Source organism: Mustelus asterias, chromosome 2, assembly GCF_964213995.1.
Source record: "Mustelus asterias chromosome 2, sMusAst1.hap1.1, whole genome shotgun sequence".
In the NCBI taxonomy this organism is placed as follows: domain Eukaryota; kingdom Metazoa; phylum Chordata; class Chondrichthyes; order Carcharhiniformes; family Triakidae; genus Mustelus; species Mustelus asterias.
In genome coordinates, this window is record NC_135802.1 from 110,611,474 (window position 1) to 110,628,608 (window position 17,135).

At 41.6% G+C, this 17,135-nt stretch overlaps 1 protein-coding gene across 1 annotated transcript in view; it reads left to right on the forward strand.

The window, feature by feature from the left end:
- Positions 1–17,135, forward strand: part of dnah5 (dynein, axonemal, heavy chain 5) — a 302,757-nt gene that overhangs the window by 83,324 nt on the left and 202,298 nt on the right. Inside the window, exons 16-23 of the mRNA XM_078200599.1 lie at positions 24–230; positions 1,862–2,033; positions 5,452–5,597; positions 13,236–13,401; positions 13,685–13,927; positions 15,031–15,221; positions 15,325–15,424; positions 15,996–16,138. Coding sequence (XP_078056725.1) covers positions 24–230; positions 1,862–2,033; positions 5,452–5,597; positions 13,236–13,401; positions 13,685–13,927; positions 15,031–15,221; positions 15,325–15,424; positions 15,996–16,138 — 1,368 coding nt within the window. The remainder of the gene's footprint in view (positions 1–23; positions 231–1,861; positions 2,034–5,451; positions 5,598–13,235; positions 13,402–13,684; positions 13,928–15,030; positions 15,222–15,324; positions 15,425–15,995; positions 16,139–17,135) is intronic.

The following is a 17,135-nucleotide window of genomic DNA, read 5'->3' on the forward strand; positions in this document are numbered from 1 at the left end:
ATTTACTTTCACTTTTCCTTTAGATTGAAATAGCAAAAGCTGGATTGCAGGCATCATTGTTGGTGAAATCTCCAGAGACAGGAGAACTGTTTGTGAACTTTGATCCTCAAATCCTAACTTTGATACGTGAAACAGAGTGCATGGCTAAGATGGGACTTGAAATTCCACCATTTGCCAAAGTATTTCAGCAGAAACAAGATATCTTTAAAAAGAATTATAGCAGACTCCAGGTAATGTGTTAAAGTGGAGCAGGAAAATTAAATTGCTCTATTAGAAAATTTTCCTCTTGGGTACCTGAAAGTCACAGTACACCTGAAGTGAGTTATATCTGAGGAAGCAGCTTTCCTTGTTTTTGCTGTTCTAGCAAATGTTAATTGACAGGGGAACTGCCGGCCCTATATATTGTTGGGCACGTGCTTCAAAGAAATGGAAGGAAATGCAGGCACAGAAGAAGCACTTTTGCTTTTTTCCCTGGATGCAGAGATCAGAACGTTCTTGTTCTGGTGATGATATTGGGGGTGGGTTACGAGGGCGGGGATGTTGTGTAAAATTTAAAATTTGTACATGTGCACTTTAGCCCACCTCCAGGATTCCTGCGCACCATACAATCTGGGGTAAGCTATTGTCTTGGCTTTCTTCAACTGCTCAATAGTTGAGTAAATTGCAGCATGATGCAGGAGCTCAGTAATGTTCCTAGCTTACTATCATACAGACACTTTTCCGTTGCCTATTACAACAGCAAGCTTATTTACACGGTTTGGGAAAATCACAAGAAATTCCAGAACAGTGCAATGGGAATACCTGTTCCCCTGGTGCAAGGATAAAAAATCTCCAAAATGGTTTTAATAGCTCTCTAAATCACTGCCAAACTTGGCATTCCAGAATGAAAATGCTAGGTATGATATCTTTGGCATTTTCATTTTAAGCAAATGTTTTAATTTAGAAAAAGAGAATGGAAATAAGGAAGTTGATATCATTGTGACATCTTTACATATCTCTTCATAACTGATAACAGTATCAATCATGTGTTATTTAAAATGTTGCACATATGAGAGAATATGTAATAATTTTTTTTTAAAGAAGTTAAACTTAAGTGACTTCTAATCCAATAAATGTATAAGCATATCTACAAATGTACTCTTGCATTCCAAGCAAATTGAAATGAAATAATTCATCACCATGGGCTGGCATGGTGGCACAATGGTTAGCACTGTTGTCTCACAGCAACAGGGACCCAGGTTCAATTATGGCCTTGGGTGACTGTGTGGAGTTTGCACGTTCTCCCCGTGTCTGCATGGGTTTCCTCCAGGTGCTCTGGTTTCCTCCCATGAATCTTCCTCTCGGAAGGAGCAGCGAGCGCTCCGAAAGCTAGTGGCTTTTGCTACCAAATAAACCTTGTTGGACTTTAACCTGGTGTTGTGAGACTTCTTACTGTGTTTACCCCAGTCCAACGCTGGCATCTCCACATCATTCCTCCCATGCTCCAGTTGTGCGAATTAGGTTGATTGGCCATGGGAGTGGAACATAAAATCCAGCTCCATGAGAATTTGAAGCCTTTTATTTTAAAATTTTACAATCAAACTAAGAGTTTAACATGAAAAATTAGATTTGATTTTTATCAGCTTAATGCTCCTAACCTATCTAACTTGTGAACGAAACATAGATTTCTTTGCATGCCAGTCATTCCGTGCTTACAATATAAATTATGTTCCAATTACTTATCATGGAGCCTCTCTCTACAAAGCATTTTGTTTTATGTTTTGATTTTGTGGTTTGTTTACATCACCTTGATTAACTGTATTATTGTAAGCTGTCTCTGCTTTGAAAGCTAAATAATTCTTTCCTTTCTACATATATTTAGATGACTTTATCAGAAAACAAAAGAATAAGATCAAAAATTCAAAATTCTTTTGCCCAGTTGATGGGTCCTCATTTAGTGAAAGTAGATAATGCAATTCAACCAGGCTTGACTTCTCTCAATTGGACCTCACTGAACATTGACAAATACCTAAATAGGATTTCTGAAGCTTTAGGTGAGTATATTTTGTATTTGTAACATAAGAACATAAGAACTAGGAGCAGGAGTCGGCCAACTGGCCCCTTGAGCCTGCTCCGCCATTCAATAAGATCATGGCTTATCTTTTCATGGATTCAGCTCCACTTACTCACCTGCTCACTATAAGCCTTAATTCCTTTACTGTTCAAAAAATCTATCTATCTTTACCTTGAAAACATTCAACGAGGTGGCCTCAACTGCTTCACTGGGCAGGGAATTCCACAGATTTACAACCGTTTGGGTGAAGAAGTTCCTCCTCGACTCAGTCCTAAATCTGCTCCCCCTTATTTTGAGGCTATGCCGCCTAGTTCTAGTTTCACCCGCCAGTGGAAACAACCTCCCTGCTTCTATCTTATTTATTCCCTTCATAATTTTAAATGTTTCTATAAGATCCCCCTTCATTCTTCTAAATTCCAATGAGTATAGTCCCAGTCTACTCAGGCTGTCCTCATAAGCCAACCCTCTCAACTCCGGAATCAACCTAGTGAATCTCCTCTGCACCCCCTCCAGTGCCAGTATATCCTTTCTCAAGTAAGGTGACCAAAACTGTATACAGTACTCCAGGTGTGGCCTCACTGGTACCTTTATATAGCTGCATCCTAACCTCCCTGTTTTTAAACTCCATCCTCTAGCAATGAAGGACAAGATTCCATTTGTCTTCTTAATTACCTGCTGCATCAAGTTCCATCTGCACAGCAGCATGCTGCAATTTTTTACCATTTAAATAATAGTCCATGTTGCTGTTATGCCTACTAAAATGAATGACCTCACATTTACCAACATTGTACTCCACCTGCGAGACCCTTGCCAGAACATGCGTATGATCAACAAATAATAGTGTGGGCAGATTTTTCAAGTACACTTTGTGCGGTGAAATTGTGAATTGGCCCATCATTTTGTGACACTGTTTAGAGGAAGACTTATCCAGACCAATTCAGTGGTAGAGGGCATCTCTTTACAATGTCTATCCATCTATCATGCACCTGTAGGGATCTACAGTTAGATAATTTCTTCACCATAATTACCCATCACAGCCCTCCGGATGAATCAGATTATAATTGTATCTTGGACTTGACACTCAAAAACCTACACATCAATAGTATGAGCATTCATAACAGATATTCCTACTCTGCCTACTGTTTACAAAGATGACATATGTACTGCACATGTCGCTAATGTTGTTCTGTGCTTAACCAGACTTCAATGCAAAAATCCTACATGACACCACTCATAGAAGTTACATCACATGTTAAATGCTTTAATATTTGGTCCACTTTTCAGTGAGTGCACAAGGGGTCAAATGACTGTTCAATATGTTCCTGCTGCTGTTGCTCCCTCCATTTCAAAGGAGACTGCTACGGCCTGTTGCTCCATGCAATTCAGGGGGGTTACTCTGCATGCTATCAATCACCCTGTACCAATTGGCCTCTCATAATTTACCACCCCTTCTAACCTTCTTCATCAATATTCAGTTCCTTGATTGTATTACTATCTGTATTTCTGTGTTGGCCCTTGCCTCAATTGAAGGTGGTAACAGATAGTCTGCTTGGAGTCAGCTGGCAATTTGTTTGGTTCATTTCACTGTGTGTAGATAGAAAATAATCCTGTATTCATGGCATGCTTGTTCATTTAGTTATGTATATTATTCACTATTATGCTTTTGTGCCCAATCAGTGAATGTAGATGCACGTGATGTATCAAGCTTCATTAAGAATGGAATTCTCCCATTTTGAGACTATGCATTGTGGCAGGGGTGGGAATATGGATTGTTACCTGTTGTGGAGGCTGGTGGGAAAATACAACAAATCTTGCAACCCTGACCTCATTAATTATACACCCTGGTGTTTCATGCCATATTCCGTGGTGGAGCAAGTCTGATGGCATGTAATCTGCCATCATGTCTGGGTGCCATATTTAAAAGGGTCCAACATCACTGACCCACTATTGAAAAAAGAAGGTGGACCTCCTGAAATGGAGTTGGATCTCTGGGAATATTCTAAGGCTGAAAGAAGGATCCCCTCCAGGACATCAAATCTGGAAGGTCCACCTGTATTTTCTCTTCCCCCCCCCTTCCAGATTGTGGCTCTCAAACAAATCAACCATAATTCCTCATAAGGAATGAGCTCTTTTAAAGTTTGGAGATACACTAATTGCTGCATTCATGTGTCAATGAATGATTAATTGCTGTGTAATCCTGGAGCAAATAGAGGAAAGGGTAGCTTTTGATGAGCATCTTACTGTGTTATAATGTGTTTAGAATTATTTTCAAACTTCAATTCCTTTTCTTTATTGAACTCACATTTAGGATACAGTTTCATTAAACATGTTAATTTGCATTCTCATGACTCCTTGGCCAATATTCTCAGGAAAGATCTTTGACAGTCCTTCATAGTCCTCAAGTCAGCAGTAGGAGAGCAGATTTAGCTGTTCCCATGCAGTTTACAAATACCTTACCAGCAGTAGAAATTACACGTCAAATACATCAGGGAGATTTTTCTATAATGTCTGGCTACAGTAATTTAAGTAGTCTCACAACACCAGGTTAAAGTCCAACAGGTTTATTTGGTAGCAAAAGCCACTAGCTTTCAGAGTGCTGCTTCTTCATCAGGTAAGTGGGAGTTCTGTTCACAAACAGGGCATATAAAGACACAAACTCAATTTACAAAATAATGGTTGGAATGCGAGTCTTTACGGGCAATCAAGTCTTAAAGGTACAGACAATGTAAGTGGAGAGAGGGCTAAGCACAGGTTAAAGAGATGTGTATTGTCTCCAGCCAGGACAGTTAGTAAGATTTTGCAAGCCCAGGCAAGTCGTGGGGTTCTTGGGTTCATGTCACACTATCTGTAACCTCCACGACTTGCCTGGGCTTGCAAAATCTCGCTAACTGTCCTGGCTGGAGACAATACACATCTCTTTAACCTGTGCTTAACCCTCTCTCCACTCACATTGTCTGTACCTTTAAGACTTGATTACCTGTAAAGACTCGCATTCCAACCATTATTTTGTAAATTGAGTTTGTGTCTTTATATGCCCTGTTTGTGAACAGAACTCCCACTTACCTGATGAAGGAGCAGCGCTCCGAAAGCTAGTGGCTTTTGCTACCAAATAAACCTGTTGGACTTTAACCTGGTGTTGTGAGACTTCTTACTGTGTTTACCCCAGTCCAACGCCGGCATCTCCACATTACAGTAATTTAAGCACAGATCCAAGAAAATCTTACAAAGAGATCACAGTAGTTTAACTTTCCATTCTGTGGCATGTTGGACTAGCTACATGCTGGATCATTCACCATATCAGGGTGCTTTTTTTAGTTTGAACAGTTATATTTTGGAATTTATAAAGTCTTTTGATAAGGATTGCTTTGGGTTTTAACTGTCTGTGTGATAATCTGCAGATGAACTCGAACTTCTGTTGAATCGTGTGAATGATTTGATAGAATTCCGCATTGATGCAGTACTTCAAGACATGAGCACAACACAGTTATGCAAACTACCAGAGGAGGAATCTATTGCATGTGAAGAATTTGTACAGATGACTAAGGTCTGTATAAGGTGTTTATGGATTATCCATGTTTCATTTGAAGGAGCCACATAATAGTTTGGTTAATTTCCCCTGTGTCTGGAATTTCTTCCGAATTACTGCTATAGCCGAAGTAGGACTGGCTAGAATTTTACCAGCTGGTGGAGATAGGAGGGCTTGTAAAGTACTGGTGAAAGACACCGAGAGGGAAGCCCGATGTCTTCCCACTGTTAAGGGGCATTCCCAGAAGTGGGAATGGCAGGGAATTAATCAAATTAACTGGATTATTAATGGCCATTTCATGTCCTACTGCCATTTTACTGTCATCAGGGGGGCCGTCTGCTGCAGGGGAAACCATCAGGTACATCAAAGTGGCCTGGAAGTAGACCTCTATTTCTGGCCACTTCATGGCACATTATCATAGAATCATAGAATCCCTACAGTGCAAAAAGAGACCGTTTGGCCCATCGAGTCTGCGCCGACCACAATCCCACCCAGGCCCTACCCCCATATTTACCCGCTAATCCCTCTAACCTACGCATCTCAGGACACTAAGGGGCAATTTTAGCATGGCCAATCAAGCTAACTCGCACATCTTTGGACTGTGGGAAGAAACCGGAGCACCCAGAGGAAACCCACGCAGACACGAGGAGAATGTGCAAACTCTACACAGACAGTGACCCAATCCGGGAATCGAACCCAGGTCCCTGGAGCTGTGAAGCAGCAATGCTAACCACTGTTCTACTGTGCCGCTCTCAATCTCTTCAGTTCTATATACAAGAAAATTTGGCTTGTTCTTGATTGTTGCCAAAGCATAACTTGTGCATCAACCCACATCTGGTTAGCCAAATATTCCACCTCTCCTATATGTTGAAAGAGAAACTCTGGAATATATTATACCTTAGCAGCCACCTCCCTCAAAAGGCCACCACTGTTGAGGAATTCCAACACTGCATCAGCTGTGCCAACTCTGTTTTCTATGAACTACGACAGCGAGTATTTGACAAAACAGACCTCACAAGTTAACATTAGTTAACAGAGAATTGTTGCCACTACACTCCTGTGCTGCAGTGAGATATGGACTGCATATCAGCAACACATAAGAAGCTAGAGAACTCTCCCTGTTAATGCATTCACCACATCCTTCAGATTCAATAGGAGAACTGTTGAACAAATGCTACTGTCCTTGAAGCCAGCTCCACAAAACTCCTGCAAAATCAACTTTGATGGGCTTGACATTGCATCCAGATGACCTAAAAGCATCTCCCCCATCTGTCCTGTTCTCTCAACTCTCAAATAGCCCGTTCCAGGAGAGAACAAAAACATTTCTAAGACACTCTGAAGCTCTCCTGGAAGTATGGACTGGTAGGAACCTGTTAACAATTGTTCAAAATGGCAGCAACTTGTCATCAAGCTGTATCATGCTTTAAGTCCCAATGTCTTAATGATGAGGCAAAGTGGCTGCAGCGAAGGAAAGTAAAGAAAGCCAATCCTGCATTTTGGGTCCCACTACATTGTAAGCATCCTACCTTGTGCTTCAAAGGTCTGTGGGTCAAGGATAAGCCTGGTCAGTCACATGAACACTCCATGGTAGAAATCCACAACTTGGTGAGTAGACGGTATCCTTGAATCGTAGGACAGCCGGCGACATGGTGTTTATTTACAAATCCATAGAATAATCGTTGTGGGAGGTTAGGGAGGAAATTGCGTGTCCCCTAGCCGAGATATTTGAATCATCGATAGTCACAGGTGAGATGCCTGAAGATTGGAGACTGGCAAATGTTGTGCCTTTGTTTAAAAAGGGCTGCAGGGAAAAGCCTAGGAACTACAGGCCAGTGAGCCTCACATCTGTGGTGGGTAAATTGTTGGAAGGTATTTTGAGAGACAGGATCTACAGGCATTTAGAGACGCAAGGACGGATTAGGGACAGTCAGCATGGCTTTGTGAGTGGAAAATCATGTCTCACAAATTTAATTGAGTTTTTTGAAGGAGTAACCAGGAAGGTAGATGAGGACTGTGCCGTTGATGTTGTCTACATGGACTTTAATAAAGCCTTTGACAAGGTACCGCATGGTAGGTTGTTGCATAAAGTTAAATCTCACGGGATCCAGGGTGAGGTATCTAAATGGATACAAAATTGGCTTCTTGACAGAAGCCAGAGTGTGGTTGTAGAGAGTTGTTTTTCAAACTGGAGGCCTGTGCCTCAGGGATCAGTGCTGGGTCCACTGTTATTTGTCATTTATATTAATGATTTGGATGAGAATATAGGAGGCATGGTTAATAAGTTTGCAGATGACACCAAGATTGGTGGCATAGTGGACAGTGAAGAAAGTTATCACCAATTGCAACGGGATCTTGATCAATTAGGCCAGTGGGCTGACGAATGGCAGATGGAGTTTAATATAGACAAATGCGAGGTGATGCATTTTGGTAGATTGAACCAGGGCAGGACTTACTCAGTTAATGGTAGGGCGTTGGGGAGAGTTATAGAACAAAGAGATCTAGGGGTACATGTTCAAAGCTCCTTGAAAGTGGGGTCACAGGTGGACAGAGTGGTGAAGAAGGCATTCAGCATGCTTGGTTTCATCGGTCAGAACATTGAATAGAGGAGTTGGGACGTCTTGTTCAAGTTGTACAAGACATTGGTAAGGCCACACTTGGAATACTGTGTGCAATTCTGGTCACCCTATTATAGAAAGGATATTATTAAACTAGAAAGAGTGCAGAAAAGATTTACGAGGATGCTACCGGGACTTGATGGATTGAGTTATAAGGAGAGGCTGAATAGACTGGGACTTTTTTCTCTGGAGCGTAGGAGGCTGAGGGGTGACCTTATAGAGGTCTATAAAATAATGAGGGGCATAGACAAGGTCAGTATCTTTTCCCAAAGGTAGGGGAGTCTAAAACTAGAGGGCATAGGATTAAGGTGAGAGGGGAGAGATACAAAAGTGTCCAGAGGGGGCAATTTTTTCACACAGAGGGTGGTGAGTGTCTGGAACAAGCTGCCAGAGGTAGTAGTAGAGAGGCGGGTACAATTTTATCTTTTAAAAAGCATTTAGATAGTTACATGGGTACGATGGGTAAAGAGGGATATGGGCCAAATGCAGGCAATTGGGATTAGTTTAGGGGTTTTTTTAAAAAAAGGGCGGCATCTGTAAGTTTCAGGGCAATCCTCCATATTTTGAAAGGACTCAGGAGAAACCTGACAGTTTAAAAGTGGCCAACTCTGGCTGCTGGCTGATAAATACCTCCCAGAAGGCTCGGCAGGACAAACATAACCTGCCTGTGGACTGTGCTAAGAAAAAGGTGCGAGCCCCCTGAATGTGCAAGTGGCCAGAAAGGCAGACAAACCAATGATCTAATCATCAGAAGGACAAAGGACAGTAAACAGACCAGCAGGGAGTCAATGGCCACAGAAATCGGTCCATCCACAGAAGACAAGAAGACCCATCCCATTAGTGGGATACCGTTCAGGAAGCTCCGGAGGAGCATTAAGAAGACATTGAAATAACGACCCACGGGTGGTCAAGGCAGTTCCAGCCTTTTGTGTTTGGACTTGACTAAATTAAACTGAGACTGCCGGTGTTCGAAAGCCCCTTTGTCCTTGAAAATCACCTACGGGGGCAGGGAAGTTGGTTGTTAAATTAGGCTGAAGTTAAGATCAAGAGAGTCAAACAAGCAGGACCAAGCTCTCTTCCAGGCAGACAAGCAAGAGAGAAGCAGACAAGCAAGACCAAGCTCTCTTCCAAAATCGCAAGCTGGGAGTCAGACAAGCAAGACAGCTCTCTTCCAGAATCGCAAGCTGATGTGCAGAGGTGAAGACCAACAGCAGTCCAGTTTCGACCCTGCATTAAGACATTCGAGCCCACCACAAAGGAACCCCTTTTAGAATTGTGAGTATCCCAGCCAACCTTGTGAAGCTCCCAAGGATAGGATAGAGGTTGAGACAAGGGGAGGAGTGATGTATTGTAATTTTAAAGTTCAGTAATCTTGTTTTGAACTGTGTAAAGTAAGATTTTACGTTGTACCCGTTAGCATTTCTCCCAGTGATAGTATAAAGTATAAGTTTTATTCATGTGTGGTGGAGTATTGGAGAAGTTGATTCTATTGTTAAATAAATCACTAAATATTGAAACTCGTTTGGAGTTCGTCTTGCCTCTTGTTCTCTCATCAGCGCACTCTGGCGAGGTCAGTTTCAATATCCCTTACCATAAATCCGGAGTCTAGAACCGAGGGTGATCTGAGCGATTCGAACCCGCTCACTCAAGGGAGTCAGACTGCTGGTCAGGAGATAAAAAGGACAGATTCTCTCTGTTCTCTCTCTTGGAGACCTACTCGAGTGGAGTGGGTGCAGGGTGGCCGTTGTCCCACCGACAAGGGAGAGAACCACTCAGGCCTTGGTGGCGGTTTTGGGATGGCTGTGTGATATAAGTATCAGGTTACATAGAACATAGAACAGTACAGCACAGAACAGGCCCTTCGGCCCACGATGTTGTGCCGAGCTTTATCTGAAACCAAGATCAAGCTATCCCACTCCCTATCATCCTGGTGTGCTCCATGTGCCTATCCAATAACCGCTTAAATGTTCCTAAAGTGTCTGACTCCACTATCACTGCAGGCAGTCCATTCCACACCCCAACCACTCTCTGCGTAAAGAACCTACCTCTGATATCCTTCCTGTATCTCCCACCACGAACCCTATAGTTGTGCCCCCTTGTAATAGCATCCACCGGTCAGATATAAACGGTGAGCCTGGTTCAGCGCTCTCTCCTGCGGAGTTGCCCCAGTGCAGCATTCCCCGGCCTTTGAAATTTCAAGGCCTGTAAGAGAGAGACACTCACAGCTATCGGCAGACCCCCAAGTACCGGCCTGTAAGTGGAGTAAAGAGAAAGATCCCGCTACACATGGACAAGTTGGGCCGAAGGGCCTGTTTCCATGCTGTAAACCTCTGTGACTCTAATCCCATCCCTTTTTCTGACAGATGAAAAGCCAATTGTTGGATAGTGATTGGGTAAAATAACCATCAATCACTTACGAATATCAGTGTCAAACATTACACTCCAGGATAGATAGAAATAAAAAGCAGAATGTGCTGGGAAAAACTCAGCAGGTTAACATATTGAGTCCAATAACTGATGTCTGTTAGAAATGAAGGACATTTTATCATGTCTATCAGAAAGGGCGGCACAATGGCACAGTGGGTTAGCACTGCTGCTTCACATTCGAATCCCTGCTTGGGTCACTGTCTGTGTGGAGTTTGCACATTCTCCCCATGCCTGTGTGGGTTTCCTCCGGGTGCTTCGGTTTCCTCCCACAGTCCAAAGATGTGCGGGCTGATTGGCCATTCTAAATTTCCCTTAGTGTCCCGGGATGCATAGGTTAGAGGGATTAGTGGGTAAATATGTGGGGATAGAGCCTGGGGGTGGGATTGTGGTTGGTGCAGACTCGATGGGCCGAATGGCCTCTTTCTGCACTGTAGGATTCTATGATAAATACTGTAAATCACTTTATGGCAGTAAATTACATTGAAATGATTGTTTTTATTTATTCAAGCGATGTGAGTACCCATGGCCATCCCTATTTTGCATCCACTTGAGGGAGCAGAAATAGGTCTGAGTTTAACACTTCGTCTGAAATATTGCACCTCCAACACTATAGCACTAGAATGTCGGCTTAAATTTTTGTGTTCAAGCCTCTGAAGTGGGACTTGGATTGACAATCTTCTGGCTCAGAGGCAAAAGTGCTGCAAACTATACCATAACTGACAGATAGAGAGAAATTCATAGAATCATAGAATCCCTACAGTGCAGAAGGAGGCCATTCGGCCCATCGAGTCTGCACCGACCACAATCCCACCCAGGCCCTACCCCCACATAGTTTACCCGCTAATCCCTCTAACCTACGCATCTCAGGACTCTAAGAGGCAATTTTTAACCTGGCCAATCAACCTAACCCGCACATCTTTGGACTGTGGGAGGAAACCGGAGCACCCGGAGGAAACCCACGCAGACACGAGGAGAATGTGCAAACTCCACACAGACAGTGACCCGAGCCGGGAATCGAACCCGGGACCCTGGAGCTGTGAAGCAGCAGTGCTAACCACTGTGCTACCGTGCCGCCCATTGATACTGCAGTACAAATTTGCAGCAAACCAAAAAGGCAAGTAATGTAGTAGTCAGGGATGGAAACCTTAACCAATTTTCCTAATCTCACCCAAAAATGTTGAAGCCAACTATATAACTGCTCCTGGTTGAAGTCAGCAAATTCAGCACAGGCCAATGATTTGAACAGTTCTCGGGGGTGGGGAATAAAAATTGGGCCCACCAACCCGGGAGTGGGTACAGAAGCTGCCAAGTGCAGAGGCAAGCAGGGTAGAATGCCTGCCTGAGTGTCAAAATTATTTTTAAAATGATTGAAACAAAAAACTGCTCTCCAGATCTCACCGTTCCCACACATTTCCCCTGTCATCCCTCGCAGTCGTTATGCTATGTATGCTCCTCTACCACTCCTCATGACCCCTCATACCCCAGGCCAATCCATGCCTCCACCATTTCGTCACCTTACCCCTCTATGCCAACTCACTTAGTATCCTTCATGGGAAAACCTCAGGAGCCATGCTGACACAAAATAAAGTTGTCAATTGATGACGTCACTATTTAAAAAAACACGCATTGATAAAAATGATTTGATACATTTAAATTCTTTCAGCTAATTTCTTAATAATACAAACATCTAATTTAAGTACTTAATCACTTATGAAAATAAACATTTATATTTTATACCCACTTGGAATTGTCAATCGGTTTATTGAGATGCACCCCACTGTGATAATGTTAGGTTGTTAAACCAGTTATGCAGCACAAATTTGATCATGATAACCCTCAGAATTATGTGAACGGACAGAGTGAAGTAGGATGCACTGATTTTTTAAAAACTCCACATTAAAAAAAATATTAAAGCTCAATAGAGTTAAATCATTTGACAACTTTGATAGTTTCAATGAGCTTTGACAGTTCTGAATAGATTTGACAGCCTGACAGCTTTATAGATCTTTGACAGTTCCAATGATCTTATGCACTTTTACGCACAGGGAAGTGTACTTTCAAGAAAATAATGTTCTACCTCTTCCAAAGGTGTCCTGGGAACATATTCAAAGGAGTACTTTGCTACTCCAAAAGGGTACGCTAACTGTCCAAATGAATCCATAAGTTGCAGGCCTGCTTCTACTAGCTCTAGTCGTCAGATTTTGGGTTTCAGACACCTACTTCACCAAAATCCACACTTGAGTGGAAGAGCTGTTCATTTACATGTGCAGCGCCTTAATGAATTGTGGATGTGTAATTATAACCTGCTCCATTTCCCCCCCCTCACCCCCCCCCAAAAATTACAGAGGTTATGTTTGGCAATGGGACTTCTAGATTTGGCCGTCCGCCAGCATTTTTGACCGGATGGTTAGGTTCTCTGATCAAAAATTCAGGCCATAGCGTTAATGCACCTTTATTTCTGTTCGGCACATGCCAGGTGTGCAAATATAGTCTTAATATGATGGTATTACTTTTAGGCATAAAATAGTTGATTAAAGATGTGCAAGTATCGTAATAAATGACCATGAGCAGCAGTTACTTAATTTATAACCTTTATTATGTCATTTTGCAACAGAAATTGTGTGTGAAGGCTGCCCAAACGCTACATTGTAAAAGTTCTTTGGTGGAGGAAGCAGCTAATGAACTTATCAACATGTTACTGGATTTGGAGCCTCCGGGTAAAGTGGATGAAGAAAAGTCCAAAGATAACAGTGGAAATGGGCATCAAAAAGAACTTGAAGGTAATAAATACCAATGCAAAGAGATTAAATGTTGGGAGTAAATCCTGCATAAAATACGGTCTGATAACAGGATAATTTCTGTTTTAATTTTTATAGTTCAATTACAGAAGAGGGGGTGTAGTTATCGTTTTTATTAACACAGCTTATTGTAAATTATTTTCCATGTTAGTTTTGTCCTATTTAACAAGAAAGCACAAAATAGACAATTTGTAACCTGATATTTGTGCAAATATATGGTCAGTGAAGTAAGCGAGAAACTATAATCCATCAAATATCTTTGCAGCAGAAGAAAGAAAATCTGAGAAATTCTCTTTCACCTACAATGCAAGCCAGATGATCAGTGGCCCCCTATCTCCAGTAACAAAAAGGAAAAAGAAAGACTCAATGGAGATACTTGAAGAAGAAGCACAGGAGTTATTGTCTCATTTCAGCCACCGCAATGTGGATGCATTATTGAAGGTCACCCGCAACACTCTAGAGGTCATTCGCAAACGCATTCATTCATCATCACTACTTTATTTTATAGGTATGGTGCCTGTCATCTTCACCATAAACAATCTTAATTCTGCTTCAGATTGTAAAAGAATCTCAGACACCATCGAGACCAATTATTGTGGCCTTTCTGAACTAGTATAGGTAAAAACAGAATACAAACTGAGTCAGTACAGTGCAAACAGCACCCAATTAGCATTTCAAGTGTGACACCACGGATTCAGTTGCTTGCATAGCAATGATGAGTGCTGACAGATTTTTAAACATGCGCTCAAACGCTCAGAGGACCAGTCACTGGTTTATATAACTTCGCAATTAAATGTAACTGACAGCAGCAGCAAAAATAGAGCAATGGTACATATGGGTATAATAAAAGCAGAAAATACTAGAAATACTCAGGTTTTGCAGCATCGCTGGATAGAGAAACAGAATTAATGTTTCAGGTTGATGACCTTTGGTCGGAACTAGTGAAAGAACTGAGGAAAGGTCATTAACCTGAAATATGAATGGCATGGTGGCACAGCGCTGCTGTTAGCACTGCTGCCTCACGGTACCAGGGATCTGGGTTCAATTCCAGCCTCAGGTGACTGTCTGCGTGGAGTTTGCATTCTCCCCGTGTCTGTGTGGGTTTTCTCCGGGTGCTCTGGTTCCCTCCTAAAATCCAAAGATGTGCAGATTAAGTGCATTGACCATGCTAAAATGCCCCTTAGTGTCCAAAGATGCATAAATTAGGGGAATTAGCAGGGTAAATGTGTGGGGTTATGGGGATAGAGCAGGGGGTGGACCTGAGTATGATGCTCTGTCAGGGACTCAGTGCAAGCCTGATGGGCCGAATGCACTGGAGGGATTCTATGATTAACTCTGTTTCTCTTTCCATAGATGTTTCCAGACTTACTGAGTATATCCAGCATTTTCTATATTCATTTTGGATTAATGAATTTCAAAATTTACAGACGAAAAGTGGTGTGGGACATCTCTTGGTACTCTTGCTTTCATCACAATCAGAAGCAGCAGCAATATTACTGCACAGTTTTATTGGGGAAAGAATAACATTTCATTTTCCAAAGCAGCTTTAGGGAACACATTGGCCTCCTATAACAATTAATTTGTTCAGCGTGCATTTAATTTTTCAAATAGAAAATGACCTCTCCAGCAAACAGAAGCAGTCAAGCCATCCCATCTTCAGAACTAACATTACGCTATCTATTCCCAATATCACCATGATACCTGCACTGGATGAAGTACAACAGGCTCTGAATAAAACAGTGGAATATATCATCAGTGTTCCAAGAGGAGTTGGTCAGTGGAGTAAAGAAAGAATTTCAAAGGTTTGTTTTGATCTTCAATGATTTTGTCTTTTGTCAATTTAACTAAGTATTATAATTCATTGTTGATTTTTGTATTAATATATGCTTCTTCTCGCATGGATAGAAAAAAATGAATGAAAGAAAGATTGCAGCGACAAGGCATGGCAGCAGAGACAGTGATTCAGAAGAAGGAGTTCCAGAAACTGCAATCAGACATGTTTTCGGTAATGCAGATTTCAAGTGCTCCAAGTTAACACAAAACCCATGCAATTATTCAATCCTTTATCTTATCAGCACAGAATGAAGTCTGGAAGAGCTATTCGTTGAGACCAGCTTCCATGGCCTTTTCCCGTAAATTGATGTTTTAGTTAAAATTGTCATAGCTTTAGATGTATGTTGGAGAATATTAATAACTAGACACATGCAGGCCCAGTGTTCTAAGCCTGAAAATCAAAGCAGTCAGCACTGGGCAGTTACCCAGAAACAGAAAACACTGACATCTTTTTCAGTTCTGCATTTGCCCATCTTTGTAAAGTCATTAGCCATTTTCACATAACTGTACCAGGTGGTACAATCAAAAATAAAATTTCTTCCATAGGTAGCGTCAAAATCAACGTGATGATTGGAGGAGGAATATTTGACATACAGTAATTTGTATCTTTATTGAACATTATTTATTTTGTGATACCTAGATCTTGTGGTACATTTAATGTATCTTCCTGAAAGATGTAGAAGCTACATATGAATAAGAACTAACTGTCACAATTTCCTTTCATTGATTGTCCACTCTTTTAGATGGCAGCATCTCAGATATCTCTGCATCTGTGAACTTGCTCATCCCTGTCCAAATGAAGAACTACTACAAATGTGTTTCCGAGAACAAAGAGATCATCAAACTAGGCTCTGTGCTAAGCACAGCCATTAATTCCACTAAAAAGGTAACTCTGCTTCTTGAAAGAGCTGGTTAGAATGGGAGAATTTGATTTATGTTTAATTTGGTACATGTATACACATAGAAAATGATCAGTTTTCCAATTTAGAACCATGTCAGGAACTTGGGCATGAAGTCAATATACCTGACGAATGTTGTGCATGGATTTCTCTATCTTAATTTTCCATCTTCAAATGCTTCATACTGAAAGAGCTAAAGGGTAACATTAACCCTGTAGAATTAAATCAATGTTTACTTTGGGACCATCTTACTGATGATTATAGAATTCTTTAGGTTTCTCTGTAAAATTAGAAAATTTTGAGTTATAGCTGCCAGATTTTAGAGGGAGAAGACAGTAGGAGTTCTGGTTCAACTGACAAACACACCATAAAATAAGCATGTAGATATTGGCTAGATGTGTTCTATTTGCTGTTTTTAAATGGTATTTGTCTTTGAATTGAGTGAATTAAAAAGCAGGCGAAAAAATTTGAAATAGTTTAACTTGAATTGGTAGTTAACATGGACACATTATTGTTTTAAAGCTTCTATTTTTAGTTTCCGAATTGGTTTTGGATAACAGGGTGGAAATTAATATTGTGTGAACTTATACCGGGCATGGGGAGTCGGTTAGCTCAGTTGCCTGGATGCCTGGTTTGTGATGCTGTGATGCCAACAGTGCAGGTTCAATTCCCACATCAGTTGAGGTTATCCATGAAGGCCCCACCTTACCCCTCGCCTGTGGTGTGGTGACCCTCAGGTTAAATCACCACCTGTTGGCTCACTCTCTCTAAAAGAGGAGGGCAGCCTATGGGCCTCTGGAACTCAGGTGACTTTTATTTTATTTCACCATGTATGATGTGAGAAACCAACAGTGAGCAGGACAAGCAAAGCTATAACAAGGGTCTTCAGATAAATTCAACTGAATTGAATTCAGAGCTGGAGAGAGACAGCTAAAGACATTTTACATGATACGGGAGGGGTAAGATTGCTGGAGCAAATTTTGC